This window comes from Xenopus tropicalis, chromosome 6, assembly GCF_000004195.4.
Source record: "Xenopus tropicalis strain Nigerian chromosome 6, UCB_Xtro_10.0, whole genome shotgun sequence".
Classification (NCBI taxonomy): domain Eukaryota; kingdom Metazoa; phylum Chordata; class Amphibia; order Anura; family Pipidae; genus Xenopus; species Xenopus tropicalis.
In genome coordinates, this window is record NC_030682.2 from 45,634,597 (window position 1) to 45,658,958 (window position 24,362).

Genomic DNA, 24,362 nt, shown 5'->3' on the forward strand with positions numbered 1-24,362 from the left:
GGGAGGTTAATACAGAATACAGGTATGGGATTTGTTATCCAGAAACCTGTTATTCAGAATTACGGGAAGCCCATCTCCACTAAATTCCATTATAAACAACTTTCCAGCATATGTTCATTACATTTTAACAATGATTTTAAAGTTATCTGTAGCAGGATTTTTCTGTCCCTTTCTTGCTTCTTTATAGGGGTGGTAATAAGCTGCCTCCTGCAAAACCACCAGTCAGAGCAGAGAGATACTGCAGATACCATTTTTAATAACTTAAAATGTATTGAAACCTGACAATAATGCATACTGGAAAGTTTATTTGAATAAATATTTCTTATTAAAGGCAAAAAAATTGGTGTATACATCTCATTAAGGATTGTAGTTGAATTTAGCTGATTATGAAAGATCGGGCCCAGAGATTAATAATGCACAAAGTGCTGATATTTGGCTGAACCCCAATGGTATCCTGGATCCACTGTGTTATTTAGAAAATTTGAATCTTTCAGATTTCTCCCATTGCCACTTTTATACATTTTCATTCCAAAACTTTTCTCTGCATTCTGTTGCTGTTGTGATTGTGAATTCAGTATCTCTCTAAATAGCTCAGTATCAGTATTATGATTTTTTTTTTAATGTTGTGTTTATGGTTGTGTAGGTGGCTGTGTTATTGTAATGTCCCGCAGTTCTGTGACAGTTTGAATCGATATGAAACAACACAGGTATTTGGGAGAACCCTCCTCCGCTCTGTCTTCACTGTGATGCGGCGACAGTTACTGGAACAGGCCCGGCAGGAGAAGGATAAACTTCCACAGGAGAAGCGAACATTAATCCTGACCCATTTCCCTAAGTACGGAGTGCCAACTGTGCCAGTTTCATACAGAAAATGTGCTTGTTTTTTTCTCTTTCTTTTAATGTCATTGCTGCTGGTAAAACATTGATATAAGCAAATTATTCTGTACTGTAACTACCTGGATACATTTTGTTTTTTTATATATTATTTTATTTATTATTATATAAGTATACTATATGGAGGGATGTCCAAGGGATGAATCATAGGTAAAGCACAGATAGAGTGCTGACCAGCTTTACTGAATGAATTACACCTTTTGTTTTTTGGCACTCGGCTCAAGGCTAATGCTACACAAGGCCATTTCTCGGCTATGTACTGACACGGGCGGAGTAACCAACTCTACCTTCCAGTCAGTGGTGTAAGTGATCTGACCGGCACTAAGTTAGCCTGTGCTCAAACACAACACATTGTGGCATGTGATGCATACTTTTATGTCTGAGTGCCAAAATATACTGTGTGCCCACAGGCTGACACCATGCCTGTCAGATGGTCAGATGGGAGTGATTCGGCTGATCTTGTATATATATATGTTCAGTGTATATATACTGTATATATATTTATACATACAACATTATGTTTACCATATAAGCACTCAAAGGACTGTAGGCACCTCAGTAGAGGTGCAGGGAGTTGGGTAGCTGAAGGTCCCCATCCGCCCTTGCACAGTACCACAGTTCTTCTTTGCATGCACCTTTTATGCAGGGGGGTGGGTATGTCCATTTTGTTGATGTTATATACTGAAACTTGCAGTTATTAAAATAGAAAATTAATTTCCCAAAGGAAAGTGTTATGAGTGCTGCTTACCCTGTAATATTTCCATATTTATAATTTTGATGTGCATTTTGAATTTTACAGAATGCTTACAGTTAAATTAATTCATTTTTTTTTACTCTGTCCAGGTTCTTATCTATGTTGGAGGAAGAGGTTTATAGTTCCAATTCTCCAATATGGGATGAAGATTTTATGTCGGCATCATCTCAGACTAATTTAGATCTTGGAATCCAAGCAGGTAGCACATAAGGGCAATTTTTGTTTTCATTGCTAAAGAGTCTGTTTGCTGAGAAAGTGTGGCAAAATGAAATTGTGATGATAGGAAATTAATTCTTATCCATGTTGGGGCACACATAGATGCATAATGAGTGTCCCAGCTCGCTTGTTATGTGCATGTATGTAGCAAAGGACTGGGGGATGTGCCAGCTGCTCTGTCACACACACAATCGAGGCACTCGCTCATAATGTGCATGTAAGTGATTTAGGACTGGGTGATGTGCCAGCTGCTCTATGTCACACATACAGTCGAGGCACTTGCTCATAATGTGCATGTACTGTATGTGGCATAGGACTGGGTGATGTGCCAGCTGCTCTGTGTCACACATACAGTCGAGGCACTTGCTCATAATGTGCATGCGTGTGCCCTAAAATGGCCAGCAGCAGCGGGAGTTGCTATTGGTTAATGTTTTTGGGAAAACTTAGTGCCTTTTATTATATATGGGGATGACACATACAGCTGATCCTAAAGATGCTATTAGTATGATTTAAAGGCCAGATACATGATATTAAAACTCCTTAATGGGACAAAAGCACCATCTATAGTTTTTCACACGTTTTAGAGCTGTGTTGTGTTTTTTACACGCTTTATAAAGATGCCCCTTAGATGTACAATGACAGGGCATGATATATTCCAGAAATAGGGGGCATCATTAAATGTTTTTATTATTAATTTGACTGTGAATACAGATCTCACTACTGTACATTCCCAGCATTTGTATCAGTCATTCTGTGATATGAACCAGTGCTCATTGTTAGTGCATGCAGATTTCAGTACATACGCGTCAGCAGATAATTTGCCCTTTAAAATAATACTAACATTACCCATGTATTTACCAGGGTCTGTCAGTATCACTTTCATAAACCTATGGGTGCTATAACCTTATCCAGTAAAAACTTTGCCTTCTACTGTCCTGCAAGTCTTCTTAAGCTTTGGCTGCTGTAGCAATGACATTATGCTTGTATATCTGATAGACTGTAGGTACGCATTGGTCCATCTTTTTAGGTGATTGCCCTTTTCCCAGACCAAGTCATTGCTACAGCGGCCTTATATAACTTATGCTGCAACAATTTTTTACAAAGTTAAAAAAAGCTGTACAAAGCCTTATTAAGCTCTTTTTCAAGGTCAGGCATTTTGTTTCTTTGGACACAAATAAGTCCAACTTTTTCCACCTTTGCAAGCAGTGTTGTAGCATAATCTGTATTGTGGAGGTCTTAAACCCTATTGCTGTGACTGCACCCTTGCACAAGGGAGGCCCTTGTATGGTTGATTTAAAAATTAGCTTCCAGAAGGTTTTTAAAGTGATATTGATATGTTCTTGTAAGGGACATGTTTGTGTAATTTCAAAGAGGATCTGACTGCAGAGAAAATCCCTGAACTTGGCATTCTAGTTGGCAAGATACTGTAATGCACTCTTTCAAGCACAGATTCTAGTAACTCCTGATTGCTGTATTGTGTGTATCTGCTAATGTTACCTGTTTGCAATTTATTTTTTTAAACGTGGACAGATTTTGATTACAATTATCCTTTGATCCAAAGCGATTAAATAGAAATTAACACAGAATATTTATATATTTGTTACTGTTTACAAGAGGATATAAAGCTTAATAGCATTTGTTCATGAATATTTTTTTTCATTTCAGTTATCAGCGCGCCTCCTGTCACTATGTCTGTTGCATATGCTGCAAGCCCTTCATCCTTGGAACAGTCCAGCAGCGGGAGCCTGAGTCCATCTGGAAAACCAGCTTGTGCCCTTGAAACAAACTTAGGTATGTGGTGAATGAGAAAGGAGGTTGTGGAGGTGGTGTGCTTCTCTGTACATAGAGGCCTTGTCTCTACACAGGGCTACTGCTAAAATGTTCTTACATTGATATATTTCTTACCTTAAGGCTAATACAGCAACGTTTCAAAGGCCATGACCAAGGTTTTCTCCTTCATGTTTGTAGTGCTCCCTTACAACATCAGGTGAATAGTAGTCAGCTTTGAGCTCCATTAGGAGCTGAATAAATCAGTATGCAGCAGGGCTTTGAAAGCCAAATAAATTGGCTTTTACTAAGAAAATATTGGACCCCAAATTACTGATCTAAGACACTGTTATGGTGAGGATGCAAAGTTCGGGCACCATTGGATTAAAGGGCTGTCATATAACTGCAACCCACAAGTCCTTATAATAATTTTTTGTAATAGCTGTTTATATTCCTGTTTTAGAGTAATGTAAAAAGAACACAGGCTCCTGCTGATACTTGCAATAGGCATACCTGTACTATTTGTTTGCCTATGGCTGCAGATATGCAATTATGTCCAGAGATACACCAAGTATGGTTCCTGCCTATGGCCATCAATCACTTTGAAACTTGACTGCACTAAGATGGTCAAGATGAGAAGTGTCAGATGAGACATTCCTCTGGAAATGCTGCAGGTTGCTTTTCCCAGCAGTCTTTAGAGACCAGTAAAATGTCAAGTTCTAGTCTTTTATTGTATTGTGATAGTCACACAACCGTTGACTACGAGCCTTCTCAGAGCCACCCCTCCTACTGCAATAGCATACTCTCCTAAGCAGGGTCTTCTTTTTAATAACATACAAAGGAATTTATTCAATTTATACCACTGACAGCAATCAGTCTGGATTCATTAAGATTAATTTAGTTAGTGGCATGAATTTTCCAATTAAAATGTACGTATCTGTAATCTAACAGGTATTAAAAGAAAAAGCAGTGAGCCATTTGCTGCAGAAGATGCCAAAAAGCCCAGAGTTGTAGGAGACATCCCCATTGAGCTAATCCATGAAGTCATGTCTACAATAACAGATCCTACTGCCATGCTTGGACCAGAAGTGAGTGTGGAGGATGGAAATATCAGCCTAATTGAATAGGATAGGGAAATAACCAACAGATCCTAACTCCAGTATTTAGTATGTTTAACATTCTCATTAAATACCGACAGTTTCCCATGATCTTCTATTTGAATTTGTAACCATAACCAAAGGCACTTTATACTGATGAATATTTAAAACAAAATGTAAATCAGTTACAGTGGAATTCTAGCCTCAAGCTTGAATAATAAAAGCACAGCCTTGCAATCATTTATATGATATTATATCAATAGTCGTACTATTACTCTTACTGTACTTCACTAGGAATATAATGTCTTCTATTATACATCTGCACTATAATCATGAAAATCAATCAAATCTGTTAAATTGTTTTCCTGATCTTGAGTAGAATGTCTTAATTTAGGGGCAAAATAAGTTTAGAGCTTAATACATAAAAACTCACCCGTTCTATTCATTCCTATGGAATTTTTAGAAGCGTATCTATTAAATGGGGAATTCTAACTTTCACCCATTGATAAATATGCTTCTAAAAATCCCATAGAAATGAATAGAACGTGGGTGAGTTTTTATGTATTTAACTTATTATGTAACTTTTATCTGCCATATTTTAACTGGAGAACTAAACGCCTCATTTAGAACGTGATTGTCATTGCAAAAAGAGTGAATCTTTTAAATCTAGGTTAAAACCTATGAGTTTTTTTTCTGCTTTTCTTTGATTAATAGACAAGCTTCTTGTCGGCAATTTCTGCAAGAGATGAAGCAGCCAGACTGGAGGAACGCAGGGGTGTAATTGAGTTCCATGTGGTTGGGAATTCTTTAAATCAGAAGCCGAACAAAAAGATCATGATTTGGCTTGTTGGGTTACAAAATGTTTTCTCTCATCAGCTACCTAGGATGCCCAAGGAATATATCACACGGCTGGTCTTTGATCCGTGAGTGCCCTTTTTTATATTTTTGGATGAAAACACCAAGTTTTTACTTCACATTTTTTTAATGTAGAAATCAGTTCTATTCATCAGCATCGCTGATTTGCCAATGGCTATGTCTTTTAACGGGCATAATGAGTGGGATTTCAGCATATAACTTGTCAACACCTCAAGCTTTACACCCATATGTAACAAAAAAAAGGCACTAAGTTTGCCTGTGTGCAGTAACCCATAGCAACCAATAATATATTTACTTCAAAACAAGCAGCAAAACAGTTAATTCTACCTGCTGATTGGTTCCTATAGTTAACTGCACACAGGCAAACTTAGTGCCTTTTTTTAATAACTTCATTTGTATCTTAAATCAAAAATATCAAGTCTTAAAGAAAAAAAAGAGGCTTCATGACCAAAGGATATTGTGCCTAGGTTGTGTCTTATGGTCAGAAATCATATGAAAAAAAATAAATGCATTGTTTGAATTTCTACACATGAATAATCATGTGCAGATAGAATTAATGAGAAATAATTTAATTTCAGAAAACACAAAACCCTTGCTCTCATCAAAGACGGGCGTGTAATTGGTGGGATTTGTTTCCGAATGTTTCCAACCCAGGGCTTTACTGAAATTGTCTTCTGTGCTGTAACGTCAAATGAACAAGTGAAGGTAAGTAATATGTGGGGTATGAGGGATAGTTGCTAAAAAAAAACCACCATTTTTCTCACGTGACAAGAACATGTCAGGCAATTGCAATTTAAAGAGGTGGTAAATCTTAAAAGTTAACATTTAGGGGCAGATTTACTAATGCACGAACGGACCGAAAGCGTGCAAACGCGTTGTTTCATAATGATCGGTATTTCTGCGACTTTTTCGTCGCCGTCGCGAAAAAATCGGATTGGTTTTTCTGCCGTCTACAATTGCTCAATATGAAAAAATCGCGACGGCGACAAAAAAGTTGTGCAAAATACGATAAAGTCGTGACGGCGATGAAAAAATTGCGCAAAATACGAAAAAAATGCGACGCGACGAAAAAGTCGCTAAATTTTCGTTTCCAGTCCGATTTTTTACCATTCGGATTCGTGGATTAGTAAATGTGCCCCTTAGTATGTTATAGGATAACCTATTCCTAGCAACTTTGCAGTTGGTTTGCATTATTCCTTTTGTATAGTTTTTTTTATTATTTGCCTTTCTCTTCTGCCTCTTTTCAGCTTTTAAATGGGGGTCACTGACCTGGCAGCCAGAAACTATTGCTCTGTGTGGTTACAAATATATTATTTTTGTTACTTTTTATTATTTATCTTTCTATCTATCTTTCTTTTTCAACAAAAAGCTAAATACTTGTCTGAGAATATCAATGTCTACAACATATTAAAACCTAATTTAAAAGCGAACTACCCCTTTAAGTCTGTAAGTTTTGCTTTAGGTGCTTTTATTTTGGGCTATTTATAAAATGCTTAAAACAATCATGTGTGCCATTACCATATTAGAATTCCTAGTCTCTGCAGTGTTTTTCATCTTACATCCAAATACTATAAGAGGAACAGCTAGCCGTAATTCAGATAGCCTTAATATAGGCCTGTCCTGTCATAATAATACCTACAGAGCGTGTCTGGCAGCACTGGTTATGAGCTCAGGGACTGAGGCGCATCTGCTTTGTTGTTATCTATAGTTAATTATACCAATCCTCAAATGCTGTTATTTCTAGCAATCTCCTAGGTGATTTAAAAGCATCCCAACATGGTTCTTGTTAAGGATATGAACAAGTTGAGAAATTCTCAGGGCAAAAAGTCAAGAAAGATGGGTATTTACAGATGTTAACTGTATGTTGGGGGTTGAACTTTAAAATTAAGGGTCGTCATCTGAAATGCGTGAGATGCTTTTCATACCAGTAGTTTTTATTTTTCAATAATTTTTGATGGAGACACTTCAGCAGGTTGTATAATAATAATTATTAACTGAAATTCTGGCCCTCATCAAACGTGTGCTTTTGTATATATGTCAGTTGCATAAAATATACACATAGAGGGCACAGACCCTGCAACTTCAGGGGAGAGGATGAGGAAGGGTTGCAGGTGATAGTACCATGCATATGGAAACACTAGTGTGCCACAATTTTGTGCATGCTACGTGCCATGCACAGTTCTTGAAAACATTGCTTTGGGGTGGGGGCATTAAAGGAATACTAAGTTCTAAATAAATATGGCTAGAAATGAAATATATTATATGAATGAAATATTTTATATGCTGAACACTGTATACTATACCACCCCAGAGGTTCAGCAGCACTATAACTGTAATCAAAACATTAGGAAAGAATGTGAGGGTACTTCTGTTATTGATATTGATCCTACAGAGCTTATTATTATTAATATCAGTAATACACCCTTATATCTAGCATTTTATATCATTTTAGTATTTTGTATATTGTGAGTCGCTCCTGAGCATGTACTTTGAATCAACAGAAAAAAAATGGGGAGCTTACTAGGGCCATCTTCACAGGGACAAATCCTTGTGTTCGTACAAAAGCCCAGAAATATAAATGCTTAATTCTACTTTATAACTGCACTGAGCATGTTTCAGTTCTCTTACTAAATCAGTAAGAAAAGGTGAATTCATTCTGATGAAAAATCATCCCTCTATTGTTATAAAAGTAACAGTTCTCGTGAACACAACTAGTTCCGTGACACACAGATTTAGCGCATCTCCACTGTTATACAATTTGCTATCCGTATTGTATCTTGGTGGTGGTCTCTTATGCACATAATCCTATGGCTCTTATTGTATTATACTGTTTACTTCCCCCCTAGGGCTATGGAACCCATTTAATGAATCATCTCAAGGAGTACCACATTAAGCATAATGTTCTGAATTTCCTTACTTATGCAGATGAGTATGCTATCGGCTACTTCAAAAAACAGGTAAATATCTAAACCTGCACACTTTAGCATGAGTATTAAGTATTCCTTCATGTATTTGTGGCAGTCATTTATATTCTGCAAACATGAAATACAGCTATATGGCTGAAGATATTGGCATATCCATCCTTTCTATCATGGAAATTGTGATCCAAAAAGTGACAAAAATATAACCGTTAAGGGCTAACCCTTATTTATTTTGGATACTACTGAGGTAGATCGTTCCTAATAAAAAAGAATACTGTTTTACATATACCTAAGACAATACCTTAAAACACCTGCACACCAACAACAACAAAAAAAAAGAATAAGATGATACAGTAGTCAGGGTACACATGGTTCTACAATCAAAAGCCCTCTTTTGCTTTGATACGTAATTGGAGATGCGTGTTTCCTGTTGAGCCCACTGTGTCTGACAGGGACATTATTAGAGTAGAAAACAGAAACACCTAGGTTGTTATCGTTATTTATTTATAAAAACATAGCCTTCACACTTTTACAATTATACATCATTTTCATCAGTTCCTGCCCCAGGTCAGCTTAATCTAAGGTCCCAATAACATTCAAACTAGGGTCAATTAACCTGCCTGTATGATTTTTAAATATAGGAGGAAACCCATACAGACTTCTTCAGATTGTGCACTTGCAATTGTACACATTTACAACAGTAATTGGCACTTTGATACAGATAATGTAAGATGTTGCTTTTCCTGACACTAGGGGGAATGGGGAGACAAAGGGGGAATGAGTCTGTAAAGTATTCCCAATACATTAGCTCTTTAAATAAATTACATTTCAAAGAGAACAAAATGTATAATGACTGGGAAGGGGTGCACCCCAGTTTAAAACACTATGCAGTGATTTTAATAGCTTACCTGATGCCCTGGGCCTCCAACTCCTGTTAGGCTTCACTGGTGCCTAAAATTTTGGTACCCCCCCAGAGAATATACCTTATATATACTAGTTCTCCTTTAAAACACATAGTAAATATGGGAGTGCCTTAAGAGCTTTACTGAATGGCATGTTTTCTTTCACTATCTTTAAATATCCATGAGAACACCTGTCAGCTTACTGTCTAGGAAATTATTAGAGCATGATGTTTCAGCAGTCAAATGGAAAAACAGGCAGCTGCCCACTGGCTTACATCTGATCTACAATTAGAATGAATGACAGCTATAATATAAAAGTTGACCTTATTTACCATTACCCAGTGCATGGTTGGGTACAGCGAAAAGCACACATTAAAATCCAATCCAATTAAAATGGATGGTGTTAATGGCAGTGCCCTATATGTGTTCCAGCCATAATGACAAAGACATAATAACAACTTACATAACAACTACATTTACAGCTGCCCTCAAATATTGTGCCTGTATGATCAGATTGCTTAAACCGGCAGGCAGGTGAATTGCAGCAGGAATGTCGGATAAAAATTTGCCCTACTCACCATCTTTTAATAAATGACAACCAGTGACTGCCTTTTCCTATAAAATAATATTATTTATTATAATGTATTAATTCATAATGAAATATTGCTTATAATAATGTAGAATGTTAATTATTTTATTGACCCCAGCACTGGAAAAATGCCAGGTAATGGCTTAGGGGCAGATTTATCTAAATGTGAGTTTAGAGCCTAATACATAGAAATTCACCCACATTCTATTTATTCCTATGGAATTTTTAGTGTATTTTAGTTCACCAGTTGATAAATACTCCTCTTATTATTGATAAATCTGCCCCTTAGGGACCTATTTATAATACTGTGTAAAATACAATTTGCAGAAAAAACGGTGTAAAAAGCTGTGTAAAATAAATGGAGAAGTTTACTGTCTGAACACCAGATTTTACACAAGTTTAGGCTGAAAAAAAAAACCATGAAAAAATTACACCATTTTGTACACCGCGAAGCCCAGTGAAGCCCACAGCATAATAAATCTGCCCCTTGGTGTTCCTTTTTAGGCAGCCCAGGCCCCCTCATCCTTTTACTCTTCTTTATCACTTCACTAATTTTTTTTTACCTTTTTTTTCTCTTTTCCCAACTTGCAAATATCTGTTTTCACTAAAAACTCAGATTCAGTGCACAATGGCAACAACTACAGTACTGATTGTTTTTTCCTCTAAGTGAAAATAATTGGGGCAAAGTGGTAAATGGTATAAAAAGTATAAAAATGGTATATGAACATGTTATTTTGTTTACTTGTTTTTAGGGTTTTTCTAAAGATATTAAAGTGCCTAAAGCCAGGTATGTTGGATACATTAAGGACTATGAAGGAGCTACCTTAATGGGGTGTGAATTGAATCCCAAAATTCCATATACTGAATTCTCTGTCATTATAAAGAAACAGAAAGAGGTAAAGTGCTCCAAAAGAACCATTTTGTATTTGATATTTAATGATCCTTTGTATATAGTGTATCCTTTGTATAGTGTATCCTTTGTATATGCAGTGTATAACTGATCACAGCATAAATTATAGGAAAGATTTTATACACAGCTTGTATTTTAGTCTATGCTGGGACGGAGCAGGCTGGAATGGTGCATTATGACACAACAGAGCACAGCATTTTGCTGAGTAAAGCCATTCAATACAACAACAAAAAATGTGTCATGCTGAATTCTGCTGAGCCAAATGCACCATTGAAGTCTGCCTTATACTGTATGTAAATGCAGATTTGGAAAACAATGACAATTAACTCAGTAATAACATAAGGGCTCATTTATGACTGTAGCGACAGTTAGGGTCATGCAAATATGGACACAGTTGTTGTGCACATCAGACAATTTGTTAAAGATACTTCTTTCATTTCCCTATAGTTGTAATTGGCACCACTGTGTCCTTCCTGCCTCCTTCGGTAAATTGCTTGCATGGGCTCCTACTACCAATTGGGAACCCTAGAGCTACCACTACCTTCATGCTGTTGGTAATTCTAGAATTGCCTCTCGGGTAAACAGGGCAAACAGAGAAATTGGAGCTATGTTCCACTGCTTAATGGACTCCTGCTAACAAAACAATAACAACAAAGGGCGAAGGGATGGGGTTGTATACTGGTAATATAATTATCTGCCTTGCAAGAACCGAACATGGAGTTCCTGCCCTGTTTGCCAGTTTAAGAACTAAGAACTCAGTCAGAAAAGCTGATCTAATCACTTTGCTAAATGATGGGCTCTTAATAAAAAGAAAATGGAGACACATTAGAGGAGGACTCCATCAATGTGTTCCTCATCTGACTGTGTTTTCTAACCTGCCCAATACATATCTGACCAATTTTTGGGTCAGATATTGTTCACGGAGGCCTCAAACATGGGCCTAGAGGAGTAAAATAAAACAGTTACAGAAGCCACAAGCTGCGCAGCATACTGTATAGGCAACTTGCAAAGAGCAAAATGTCTCAGATTGACTTTAAGGTTCACTGTATTTATGTTTATAGATCTGTTTTCCATTACAGATTATCAAAAAGATTATTGAGCGGAAGCAAGCACAAATACGAAAAGTATACCCTGGACTATCCTGCTTTAAGGAAGGAGTACGGCAGATTCCCATTGAAAGCATTCCTGGGATTAGTATGTGTTTATATAATTACTTTAACCTTTACATTTCCAATGGTACTTATATTTCTTTATATTTCCATATTTAGCAGAAGGGTTATTCCATACTGAATATAATCAACAGAATTCTGAGGGTTTTTTACTATTCAAGCTCGTTCTTTGCTGAAGGCGCTGATTTATTTTGCCAATATTATTTAAGAATATCAGGCCCTGATACATATAGAATACATGCAGAATTTGTGTAAAGTAGATGTTCTGTTTGGCTATGTAAATCCATAAAACACCATTTCTCACACAAGTGTGGTATGCAAAATGCAATTTCAATTCAAATCATCATGTTTTTTACCCATCATTTTTTCACCACAATTAATGATGTGCCAGTTGGCGAAAAGGTGACCCGATCCTAACTGTCTTCTCCAAACCCATCTAATATCTCCAAAGAGGGCGGAGTAGGCAAGAGCGAGTGTATAAATAAGCTGACAGCAGTCAGCCACGGGCATTTTGGATGTGCTGAGCCAGGCCAAAACTGCCTGACCTGTGAGCAACTGTGGGTCCCGCATGTTACTGACTGGCCTGCACATCACTACCTACAATGTAGCATTTCTTCTTACAAATCCTGCGCCAGTGTGGCCAAGTTCTGTAATGCATAATTGCTTCCAATAAGCTGGGTGCTTGTTGCATCTAAACTTTCTTAGTGGGACAGGCTTCACTTCGGCGTTCATTATTTCATTATTTTTATGTCAAACAATAGGCCACTCAGCAAACCAGTAAGGTAGAGTGTAAGGATCGAGTTTGGATGCAGGAACCTTTTATAAATAGCATCAGTACACGCACAGCTTTGCATCAATCTAGGCTAAGGTGCACTTGCAATTGTAAATGAGCCCAGTAGAGTTCATTAGTAATTCTAATTTGTTTTTGACATATATTATTGTAGGAGAGACTGGTTGGAAGCCCAGCATAAAGGAAAGAAGGTAAATTATACTGAATTTACTTATTTGACTTATTTGATTGCTTTCTTTCTGTATTTTGTTAGTTTTACTCTTTCAAGCTTTTCTTCTCGCCATCCTAAAATAAAGTGCAGAGACCCTCGGTAATTGCAAAAGAGCAGAGCACAGTGTGCAAAGGGCAATAAATGATCAATTCTCACCCTTTTTGCCCTTTGCACACTGCATTCTGTTACTTAAATGACCTCTAAGATCAATTAATATTAGTATACAAGGGCTAAATTGTATTTATTTTGAGTTGGTATAATAAATCCAACATGCTGGATACAAGTCAGCTGAATGTAACAAATAGAGCCTATAGGAATCATTTACCAAAAATCAGTGCAGAAGTGCTAGAGTGCTAAGGGTGCAAGAGAAAAACAGGGTGCAAAGTGCCAAAAACTGGTGCAGTCTGACATTTTGGACACTGCCTTCCATGACATAAATGACCCCTTATGTCTATACATATATTTATATATATATAATGATGCTACTGACTGGCTCAGTACCCCTTATGAAGTTAAAAAAAACAGTACAATGCTGTGGCCATAGTCAAGGCTCCCAGGTGTTACATAGTGTCCAGATGCACATGCTCCAGACCTTAACTTGAGGCGGTAGTAGATACCAAAAACAGCAGGTACTCGTGCATAAAACATTTCAATCATAGATTCCTCTACAACATCTTTTGTTGCTCTGTCAGTGCCTGCTGTGTTTGGTATCCCCCTTATGTCCCATTTGGCTTGAAATAACTTAAGCACCACCATATTGAGATTTTTAACACACATGGATATCTTGGGTTTGCGAAAACCAGTTCAGTAAGGTTGGGTGTTTGAGATTTAAAGGCATATTTCCCATTTGCCACCATTTAGCCAGGAAGTTTTGTTTTGCATTATTGTTTCATATTCTAAAGTAGCAACCTAAGGAACCGGACAAGTAGAAAAATCCACCTGAAAGCCAGATAAAGTCTGCTTTCACAGTTGATCTTTGAGCCCATCAAATTATTATTAAAGAAAGCTGTTGACCTCATTAAAAACCCCTAAAGAAGCAACAAATCAGACTGCCTTGCATTTGGGTTTGCTGAATAAAGTGAGTTGCTAGAATTAATGAGCCATTGTACCTAAGAGCAACTGCTGTTTGTGCTCTTTTCCTCTTTATTTATTGGAAAAGGAGTGATTAGTAAGCATTCTGTTTGGGAACATTCTATTCTGCAATGAATCTGGCCACAATCTGCCTTTCTTCCAAATTTACCAGCTTTTCTTATAACCTTCTATGTAATGTGTATATTGAGTTCTCACATCTGGCATTCAAGTCTGTACTAGGGATACAAGGGACTATTTTAAAGGGGAAGCTCACAATAAGGTGAAATGTTTATTCTAAAAAATGTTAATTATTCATGCTTTTTTTTTAATTATGTAACATTTTTTATTTTGAAGGCATTTACTTAATATTTGGTTTCTAGGGTCATTTTTTTAAAATAACACGGTAGTGGTATACATGTCATAATGACAAATGCAGAAGATAGGGCCCTAAGAGAAGTAATCACTAATTATTTTAAATTCCAAAGAGGGGTAAATACATTGAAAAGGAGAATGCATGCTTCCATTTCTAAGATAAGATGGACTACCAAAATTGGAGGAGAGGCACTGGTGGAGGAAATAATCCCTCTATAAATTTGTTATTTGATGTACTAGGTGGACAAGAGCTTGTACTGAGATTAGAAGAAAAGAGGTTTAATTTACAGCTGTGTGTTAATTACTGTAAAGGGAAAAGAGTAAAATTGTTCAACTCCCATACCAAGATAGCTGTAATGCCAGCCGCTGTTTCTTCAAATCAACAGGAAATTAAATCAGACTTACATGGATAAAAAAAAGTAAAAACTTTCTAACAGCAATGACTGTGCAGCTGTGACTGTAAAGGAAAATAACAATTACCTGCATCATCTATGTAACGTTCTCTTGAAACTCATTTGTTTGTTTCTATCTTTTGTTTTTATTATTTTGTTTCAAGTAAAGAGCCCAAAGATCCAGATCAACTATACAACATATTAAAAACTATCCTTCAGCAGGTAAAGGTAAGAAAAGTTTTCCTCATCAGTTCTTCTTAACCATTACATTGTATCAATTGGCTTCTTCATTCTGGGAGATCTATAAACTGCCTCTTGCCTGTTAAACCTGGTTTACTATTGTACATACAGAAATGTGACCTATTTCTGGAGAAGATGTTTTTCTGTAATTTGGATCACCATACCTTAAGTAGAAAAATGTAAACATTGTTACCAATATGGATTAATGCAGCTTAGTTACCATCAAGTACAAGCGGCTGTTTTATAATTACAGAAAAAAAGGGAAATCATCTATAAATATTAGAAATTTTTGCTTAAAATTGACTCTATGGGAGATGACATACGCTTAATTCAGAGCATTCTGGATAGTGGGTTTTCAGATAAGACATATCATGACTGTATCAAGTTATTAATATACATTACATTTTGGACCTGAGACTTCCCTCTGGAATAGAACCTAGGGACAAATATCAGAATTGTTTCCCAGTTTTGGGCAAGGATCTCATTATTCTGCAGTAGTTACCCACTTAATAAAAGTGATTGAGGCAGTTGCACAGTTTTTGTTGCTGCTTTTTTTCTGTAAAAATAGGCATGGGCAGGTTTATACAGTTTAAATATAATCAGTGAACTGAAACAAATGACCATATCTAAGTTTGGTGCAGAATGTGGTTTAAAGAAAAAAAACCCATGGTTTTCCATGGCTGATGGTCCTTCATGCCTGCATCTTACATTTAATATTCCTGTGTATTGTTTGGATGGGAATCACATTTATGTGGTATATCTGCTTTAAATATGAATGACTGTTACAGGAATCAGCTTGGCAATTCATAGCATGATTCCTTCATGGCATAGCTCAGAGAAATCACAGATTGTAGCTTGAGAATATTGGGCCATGTAATGTACCGGGCTATGTGTCGCTGGCATGCTATACAGAGACACACAGATACATTATAACTGTAGGCTTCAAGCATAAGAATATGATAACATCTCTAAAAATAATTGTAGGGTTCACATGGAGTATAATGCTTTCATACTTTGCTTTTTTTACCCAAGAGTCATCAAAGTGCCTGGCCTTTCATGGAACCTGTAAAGAGAACAGAAGCTCCTGGATATTATGAAGTTATACGATTTCCAATGGGTAATGATTGTACCTGATAGTGTAAAGTCCTTTTCATTTATAGATTCAGTGTCGGACTGGCCTGACAGGGGATAGGAATTTTTCTGAGGGCCCTAACAAGAGCGGGCCCTTTGTCCTGTCTGGAGTAAAGAGCATTCACTCATTTCTACCTCTGGGCTGTGCTTGTGTCTCATTTATTTCCCGACAGTGAGACAGATAGGAAGGTGATAGTTTAGGATTAATTTGGTCAGGGAAATTAATGAGCCTAATGTATTGCCATAGATAAGCAGGAGAATCCAGGGAGGCTGTTAATCATAAAGATCTGGCAGGGGGTGTTTCTCAGAAAGTATTTGCACAGTAGAAATGGGAGAGCAAGAGATATAAAGCTCACTAAAAAACCATATTAACTGGGTATAAGCAGCTCAGGAATAGGGAAGTTTAGCCTGAACACTGTCTGTCTGTGCTATCTGCAGTCTGTCTGTATCCACTGCAATGCTCTGTGCTCTTACACAGCTTGTACAGCAGTACTGTAACACACAGACAACACAAGGGAGCACAGCTGCCCATTAGTGCTAAATGTGTCTTAATGGAAAGTGCCACACAAAATCAGTGTTTGTCTCAGCAGGAGGAAATGTTTCAAGGGATTCTGTCACGGGAAAACATATTTTTTACAAAACACATCATAGAGCTTCTCCAACAGAATCCTACACTGAAATCTGTTTTTCAAAAGAGCAAAATATATATTTTGAAATATGACATGGGGCTAGATGTTCTCAGTTTCCCAGGTGCCCTTAGTCATGTGAAATGTGCTCTGATAAATTTCAGTTACATGCAATATCACCCCTTCTCTTTCCCCTCCTCCCCCCAGCAGCCGATCAGCAGAACAATGGGAAGGTAGCAAGATTACAGCTACCTGACACTTGCATTAGTAGATGGTAGATATTATATGGTAGTGCTAGATATTAGAATAGCACTCAATGGTAAAAATCCAAATCTGGCTCATGACTTCTTCAGTTACAGTAAGTAGGAGAAACAATAGTTTATCTGAAAGCACTTCTAGCGCTGGCTCCTCCTGAAAGCTTAGAATCAGGCACAATGCACTGAGATGGCTGCCTACAATATTACAACTAAAAAAATACATTTAGTGGTTCAAGAATCAAATTTTAAATGGCAGAGTGAATTATTTGCTTTGTCAACAATGTAATTTAGTAATAACTATACCATAAAAATCATGACAGCATCCCTTTAAGGATCCTGTGTTGTGGGCCCTTAGTGCCCCAGTCCGACACTGTATACATTCTGTCACTTGATTCACAGTTTTTTGTATTGTTTTTCAACTTTCACTTTATTTCTACCTGATAATTGTCTTGAATTCTATTGCAACACACTTGTCTTGTTCCCAATAGATATGATGTTTCCTCTGGCAGGGTTTAGAGCAGTGATCCCAACCAGTAGTTTGTGAGCAACATGTTGCTCCCCAGCCCCTTGGATGTTGCTCCCGTGGCCTCAGAGCAATTGCTCATTTTTAGATTCCTGGCTTGGGGGCAAGTTTTGGTTGCATAAAAACCAAGTATTATGCCAAACAGAGCCTTCTGTAGGCTGCCAGTCAACATAGGGGCTACCAAATAGCCAATTATAGCTCTTATTGGCACCCCCAGGAACTTTTTTCATACTTGCGTTGCTCCCCAACACTTTTTCCATTTGAATGTGGCTCAGGGGTATAAAAGGTTGGGGATCCCTGGTTTAGAGTATACAATTGCTGTACACCTTTATCTTGGAGTACACTGCTATCATTTAGTGTTTATGTAAGATGACTTAGATAGTTTAGGTCTTCAGATTATTACTCTGAAGGTGACTCTAGATCCAAAAGCCCCTGTGGACAACTTGGAAGGCCTGGATCATTGCTGTTAAGCTGGCCATACACTGAAAGATCTGCTTGTTTGGCTTTGTCCACTAAACAAGTGGATCTTTCTCCAAAATGCCCACCTTAAGGTGGGAGATAGTGGACTGATAATATAATTTGGCCCAAGGGCCAAACAGTTGGATCACAATGGTGGAGATACAGGCCGTTGGAGTAATGACCGCATCAACAAGAAGATGCAATCATGGCTTCAATTAAATTTTTGAACCTGTCCAATCAATAACTTTATTTTTTTCTAGATATTGGGTGGGTAGGCTCTCCGGAGTACCCTATCCATAGGCAGATAGGCTGCTGACTTGGACTTAAGGAGCCAAATCGGAAGCTAAAATCTGTCCATTTATGGCAATCTTTACAGGGCTACTGAATCTCCGGGCTGGTACATGTTAATTCTTAGGTTCTCTTTTAAAAGGTTATATAATTGTCCCTCTAGTGATATTCTCATGCCACATAATAATCACAAAATGACAGGACCATAAAAAATGTATTGATGTATTCATTTTTATTCATTTCTTTTGATGCAGATCTCAAAACCATGAGTGAAAGAGTGAAGAACAAGTATTATGTGACAAAGAAACTGTTCATGGCAGATTTGCAGCGCATCTTCACAAACTGCAGAGAGTACAATCCACCCGAAAGCGAATATTTCAAATGTGCAAATATTCTGGAGAAATTCTTCTATTCTAAAATTAAGGAAGCCGGGCTAATAGACAAATAAGAAGCAACTCTATTAGCCATTGTGCCTCTTAATATACTGGCTGGCCTACTGTTTAGTGCACTTGATTTATACATTTGCACTCCTTTCAAAACCTACTAATCCTCATAATCATATTTTCTTTGACAGTGCAGAACATACTGTTTCTTGCCTAAAGAAAACAAATAGCAGTGTTTTATTTTTTTTTTCATTGTCTGTACTGGAGATGGACATTTTTTTTTAAAAGTTTATTTTCTATAGAAAAAAGGTGCTTGAAATTCTAAGGACTTGCATGTGTGTGTGTATATGTATGTGTCTATGTATATACAAAATATAAAGACACAATATTATGTACATGCAAACATACAACATCCCTATGCGCTGTTTTGTATATTTAGAGGTGTTTTGTATTATAATGTATAGTTACATTTGCATTTATTGTAAACCACTGAGCTTACACCATTGTTTTTGAGAGGACATATAAGTGATTATATCTGCTTATGCCGGACATAAGTTGAAATCATAATCCATGTACACAAAGACACTAATGCTTGGCTTGCAGAGGTTTCAGTTTTACTAATACTTCAGTTATTTTATACATGACTATTTTAAGAATGACATTTCGGTAGTATTAATGTTATTGTCGTACCTGTAACACATTCCCCTTATCTTTGTTACATAGTCTAGGGTAAGTATATTTCTACCGAAGCACGAATTTAGTTGGGAGGGGGTTAACGTATTTATCCTGGTCTATAAATAGGTTTTATGTCTTCAGTTTTAAACCAGCAGTTTGGGTAAAGATACTTCACATTTTAAAGCCTCAGTTCATATATAATACCTATAAATAATTTTGCAGTTTTCATACTTGATAGCATTTGAAGGTTTAAAAATGTACTGTAAAATAAGCCCACTGGGGCTCCTGGGACGATGCTGTATCAGGAAATAATTCAAAAATAATTTAGGAAATCCCCACAATATTCATACATGGCAGCCCGTGCCCATTGGCTGCAGAAATAAGGTTTAGGCAGAGAAGAAATTTGAATCCACTTGTATTCTAGTTAGAGACTGCGATTGTGTATATATAACATAATAAATGCTTGCGTAGTATGCACATTTGAAAAATAAGACATTATATTTAAAATTTGTATTTTTTATCGGTATTGTAATGTTATAAAGTGAAGAAATGGCTTTGATCCTGGTGGGAAGATATTCCATTTATAATAATATACCAGGACACAGCTTATTGCATTCAGATCATTCATTCTCTGCACATTTCCATTTAAGCTGTAGTTTCCTCTTACATAATCGGAAATACCTTTTAGGGCACATTTTTATATATTTGCATTAGTTGAGTGGCTGGTAAATTAATTGTGGCTAAGGTATTTATAGTAAGCAGTAGATACTGATCAGAAATAACAAGGCTTATGGCAGAGAGGCATGTGTTACCATGTCTAAAGTGAGGTAAAGAGATACTAACACTATATTTATTTATTTTTTTGTTTTCCACCCCCAAACATCCTGGGGATGGCAGCACATACAAAGGCCCTATATATATGTAAGCTATATTTTATTATGAATATACCAGCCACAGTCAGCTAACCCATTGATGCAAAACTGAAGAGAATGCTTTGTTTAAAAAGTTTGCCCATTTGAGAGATTTAAATATATATCAATATATATATTGATATGGGATCTGTTATATTGAAAACTATTTGCTGCGAAATATGACGTAGCACCCTATTTAATTATTTGTACCTTGAAAAACAACCCTACTGGGCTGTTTATGTAGAAATGTGTTTTAAAAGACCTAGGGGGTTAAAGCTCCCAAAAAAAGTAAAAAGAACCCCTATTGTGAAAACCCCATAAGATAATGGATCCTGTACCTGTATATACAAGTAGGGGATATTTTCTATAATTCTTTTTAGTTAGAAAAAAAAAAGAATTGTTTGCATCTTTCCAAATTAGAACTGTAACATATCACATCACAGGAATCATTGTTACTATAAATTAGAATTGGTGCCCCATACTATACAAAATTAGGCAATACAGGCACTCGACAGTAAGTATGAGGCTGTGGAAAAAACTTGAGCAAAAGTGCAGCAGGGGTTTTCATTAAAGTTCTCTAATCTCTTTAATTCACCAAACCAAACTTTCAGTATTTAAGAACTGAGATTTATGTGGAGAAGAATCTACTTACTGTTTAACACTGCTAATGGTGGCAATACCCTTACAGACTGTTCTGTACAGTGTCCGACCAACAGGCCCATAGAAATGGTCAAACACCATAAGAGTGGCCATCTTTCTATTATTCCATTTGTTTAGGCCAATAGCACAAATGTGTTAACTCTTTGAGGGAACATTTACTAATCCTCGAATCCGAATCCCGAATGGGGAAAAACGGATTGGAAACGAAAATTTTGCGTGGTTTTTTCGTTGCCGTCGTGAATTGTTTCGTATTTTGCGCGACTTTTTCGTCACAGTCACAACGTTATCGTATTTTGCGCGATTTTTTCACCGCCATCGCGTCGTAACGGCAACAAAAAAGTCACGCAAAATACGAAACAATCGCGGCGGCGACGAAAAAATCATGCAAAATACCGATCATTACGAAAAAAACGCATCCGGACGCTTTGGACGTTCGTGGATTAGTAAATGTGCCCCTTTATGTACAGAGTGGAAATGATACAGAGCAGATTTCTATATGTATAAAAAAAACTACTATTTATATTTCAGATAAAATACATCTGAATATTTATTATACCACAGTTAAATAGAAGGGAATAATCATGTCCCTATGTATAAAATGTTTGTCTGGATGTGTTAACTAAATACATTTTTGTGCCAGTTGAAATGCAAATATCATGGAACGTAATTGTTTTAAAGAGCTAAATAAAATTAATATTAAAGAAGTGTAAGCTCTAGAAAAAAAACACCTATTTATTAGGGATGCACTGAATCCACTATTTTGAGATTCGGCCGAACACCGAATCCTTTATAAAAGATTCAACCGAATACCAATTTGCATATGCAAATGAGGCTAATGAATGGTCAAAGAGAACCGTGCATTTTCAAGCTATTAGAGGATTGCAATTGTCAAATTGCTGCAGTAAAAAAAGCCAGTTATCCACTCCAAAATGTAGATTCCCACTCCCAGTCGATTTTTGTGTTATAGCAGTAGATCTTTTGGTGAGGTTAAAGTTTTTGCTTTTGCACAGTTTTTTTTTTTAAACCAAGAAAAAAAATCTTGAAATCTGGGGAAATGTGAATTATGCAGTTTCTTAAACACAATCACCATTACTGCACCTACAAAAATACATAGACATAATAAATATGACTTGTGTCGAAGATGCGTTCTGCCTAATGGTTTAATTTAGAAAAAATCCATATCCATTACCTATTTTTGTGACATTCTAAAGCACTAATTTAAAAGTTGTTTTTTTTTACGGAACATCCTCCCCCTCCCTTTAAAAACATGTCAGTTTGAGTTTTATCTTCCGTTAAACAACCAAACCCCTTTCTTCTCTAAGCAGCAGCCTTTGAGCTGTTCATTATCAGGGGGCTTCTAAGTGCTCACTTAATTAGTTTTATCAAATCCTCCATTGCTGTGCGGGACAGGAAGTACTAAATAACTGGCTTCATATTCGTGTTTAGCACCAGAAATAACAGACACCATAGAGATTCCCTAATTAAAACAATAAAGGTGGCCATACACGCACAGAAATTATCAAATGAAAATTTGTTCTGTACGATAATCGGTGACCAGTATTGGCATTGGTTATTGGTCGTCTTGGCGATCAGGCGATTGGAAATTTTTGATTGGATGCATTTGAAGGCGTCTGAGCACCGGCAAATGCTTAGTACTGAATCATCAGATAGGGGTAGAATTCTTTTGTTCCTACCTGCATATCTGGAAATTCAGCTCTGAACATTAGTGTAGTCTAACCATTGGTCGCAGGAGAGATCATAATTGTAACATGTATGGCCATTATGTTCAGCACAAGCTCTATTAATTCAGCTTATGTTGAAAAGGGGTGTGTACTGGACTGTAATTTATCAACATTTTAGTTTTGACCACAGCAAAAAAGAAAAAAATAATGAATTTGAATTTTCAAAACTCAAATTTTCAAGATTTATCAAAAGTGCAAAAAGACTGAAAATGAGAGTTAGGCATCTAAAAGCTGGCAAGTTCGTGTAGAAGTCAACGGGAATTGTATTAGCAAAATGTAATCTATTTTTCAATTTGAGTCTTGAAGAAAAAAATTGCCAGACTCATTGAAAATAATGGGTAGAATATGATTTCACTGCACTTCAAGTTGAAATTCAAGATTTTCAAAAAACTCGTAAATCTTCCTCCCTGTGTTGTGCTGTTCCTCTCTTCAAAGTTCAGTTATGGAGCTATGGGCCATCCCATGAAGCCTGCAGAACCAGCGTGCCCAATTCTCCACAGACAAAAGCTACTAGAAAGCACTAGAGTGATGTTGGTTCTGGGAGATTTTTTTTATCTAAATGCAGTATATATAAGCCAACCTCTGCAATAAACTATATTGTAATAACAGATAATAAATGCATCATCTTAAAGACCCCTAAAGAAAATATGTTGCCCTTTGGAAATTCTGTGTTTATCAAAAACGACCACACAAAGTTCTCGACATGAAATATTCAACCCATTTGCAGCCCAGCAAGAATGTCTGTGAAGTCAATGTAACAAGTTTATTTTTTAAAAATTCTGTCTGTATCCTTTGTATTAATGTTGAGTAGCTACACTGTTTCACATGATTGTTCCATTTCTATATCAAATGCATTTTTAGGTTTTATAATTTAAAGAAAGTGATATTTTCATATAGATATTGTGCAATAATGCTGGAGTAGAAAGTGTGGTTTTGCAAATGCTTTATATTGCAAAATAATATACCTTTGTAAAATTAATATATTGTATTTGTTCAAAATAGTTTTAAATTATATAAAAGTATTTTGGCATTGTGCCTAGATGTGTGTTGTTTTCATTATTTTTATATATTGCTATCCTGTTACTTCAAAGGAAAGTTTAGCAAACCTTGTTTCTAATTGCTCTAAAATATCCGTATATAGAATGGGGCTTGTGCTGAACATCCTTTTCAGTTGTGTTCTTTGGGAAACACGCAGAACGTAGGTTGGCAAGATCTTAGCCAACAGCTTAATGACCAAGCAGACTTAAACGGTCTTAATAGATTAATGAACTGCGCATGGGGATAACGAAGCGGGCAGAGAATGGGAGTAAAAAGTACATAGCGGAAAACCAAACAGTACCAACATGTAGAGCCTCCAGTGGCTCAATTGGGTAATGCACCAGCAGTCCAGTGCACAGTCTACGGTTTAAATCCAGACAGATCCTGACAATTAAACTCCTTGTGGACACTCAAGTTAAACAGTCAACAGGATTTCTTTCTAAACTTTCTTGTTGTCAGATTGACAAGGTCTTTTCCCCCTTTTTCTAAAACATTCTG

The 24,362-nt window shown here is 36.7% G+C and overlaps 1 protein-coding gene across 2 annotated transcripts in view; it reads left to right on the forward strand.

Moving 5' to 3' along the window:
* Nucleotides 1-23,865, forward strand: part of kat2b (K(lysine) acetyltransferase 2B) — a 45,752-nt gene extending 21,887 nt beyond the window's left edge. The window contains exons 6-18 of one of the 2 annotated variants that reach the window (XM_002932406.5): nt 644-835; nt 1,738-1,847; nt 3,530-3,655; nt 4,583-4,719; nt 5,443-5,651; nt 6,183-6,309; nt 8,451-8,561; nt 10,769-10,912; nt 12,006-12,120; nt 13,040-13,076; nt 15,096-15,159; nt 16,204-16,288; nt 18,710-23,865. In XM_002932406.5, the coding sequence (XP_002932452.1) occupies nt 644-835; nt 1,738-1,847; nt 3,530-3,655; nt 4,583-4,719; nt 5,443-5,651; nt 6,183-6,309; nt 8,451-8,561; nt 10,769-10,912; nt 12,006-12,120; nt 13,040-13,076; nt 15,096-15,159; nt 16,204-16,288; nt 18,710-18,903 (1,651 nt within the window). In that variant the 3' untranslated portion in view covers nt 18,904-23,865. The remainder of the gene's footprint in view (nt 1-643; nt 836-1,737; nt 1,848-3,529; nt 3,656-4,582; nt 4,720-5,442; nt 5,652-6,182; nt 6,310-8,450; nt 8,562-10,768; nt 10,913-12,005; nt 12,121-13,039; nt 13,077-15,095; nt 15,160-16,203; nt 16,289-18,709) is intronic. The other variant, XM_012965563.3, reaches the window with a different exon arrangement.
* Nucleotides 23,866-24,362: the final 497 nt, after the last annotated feature.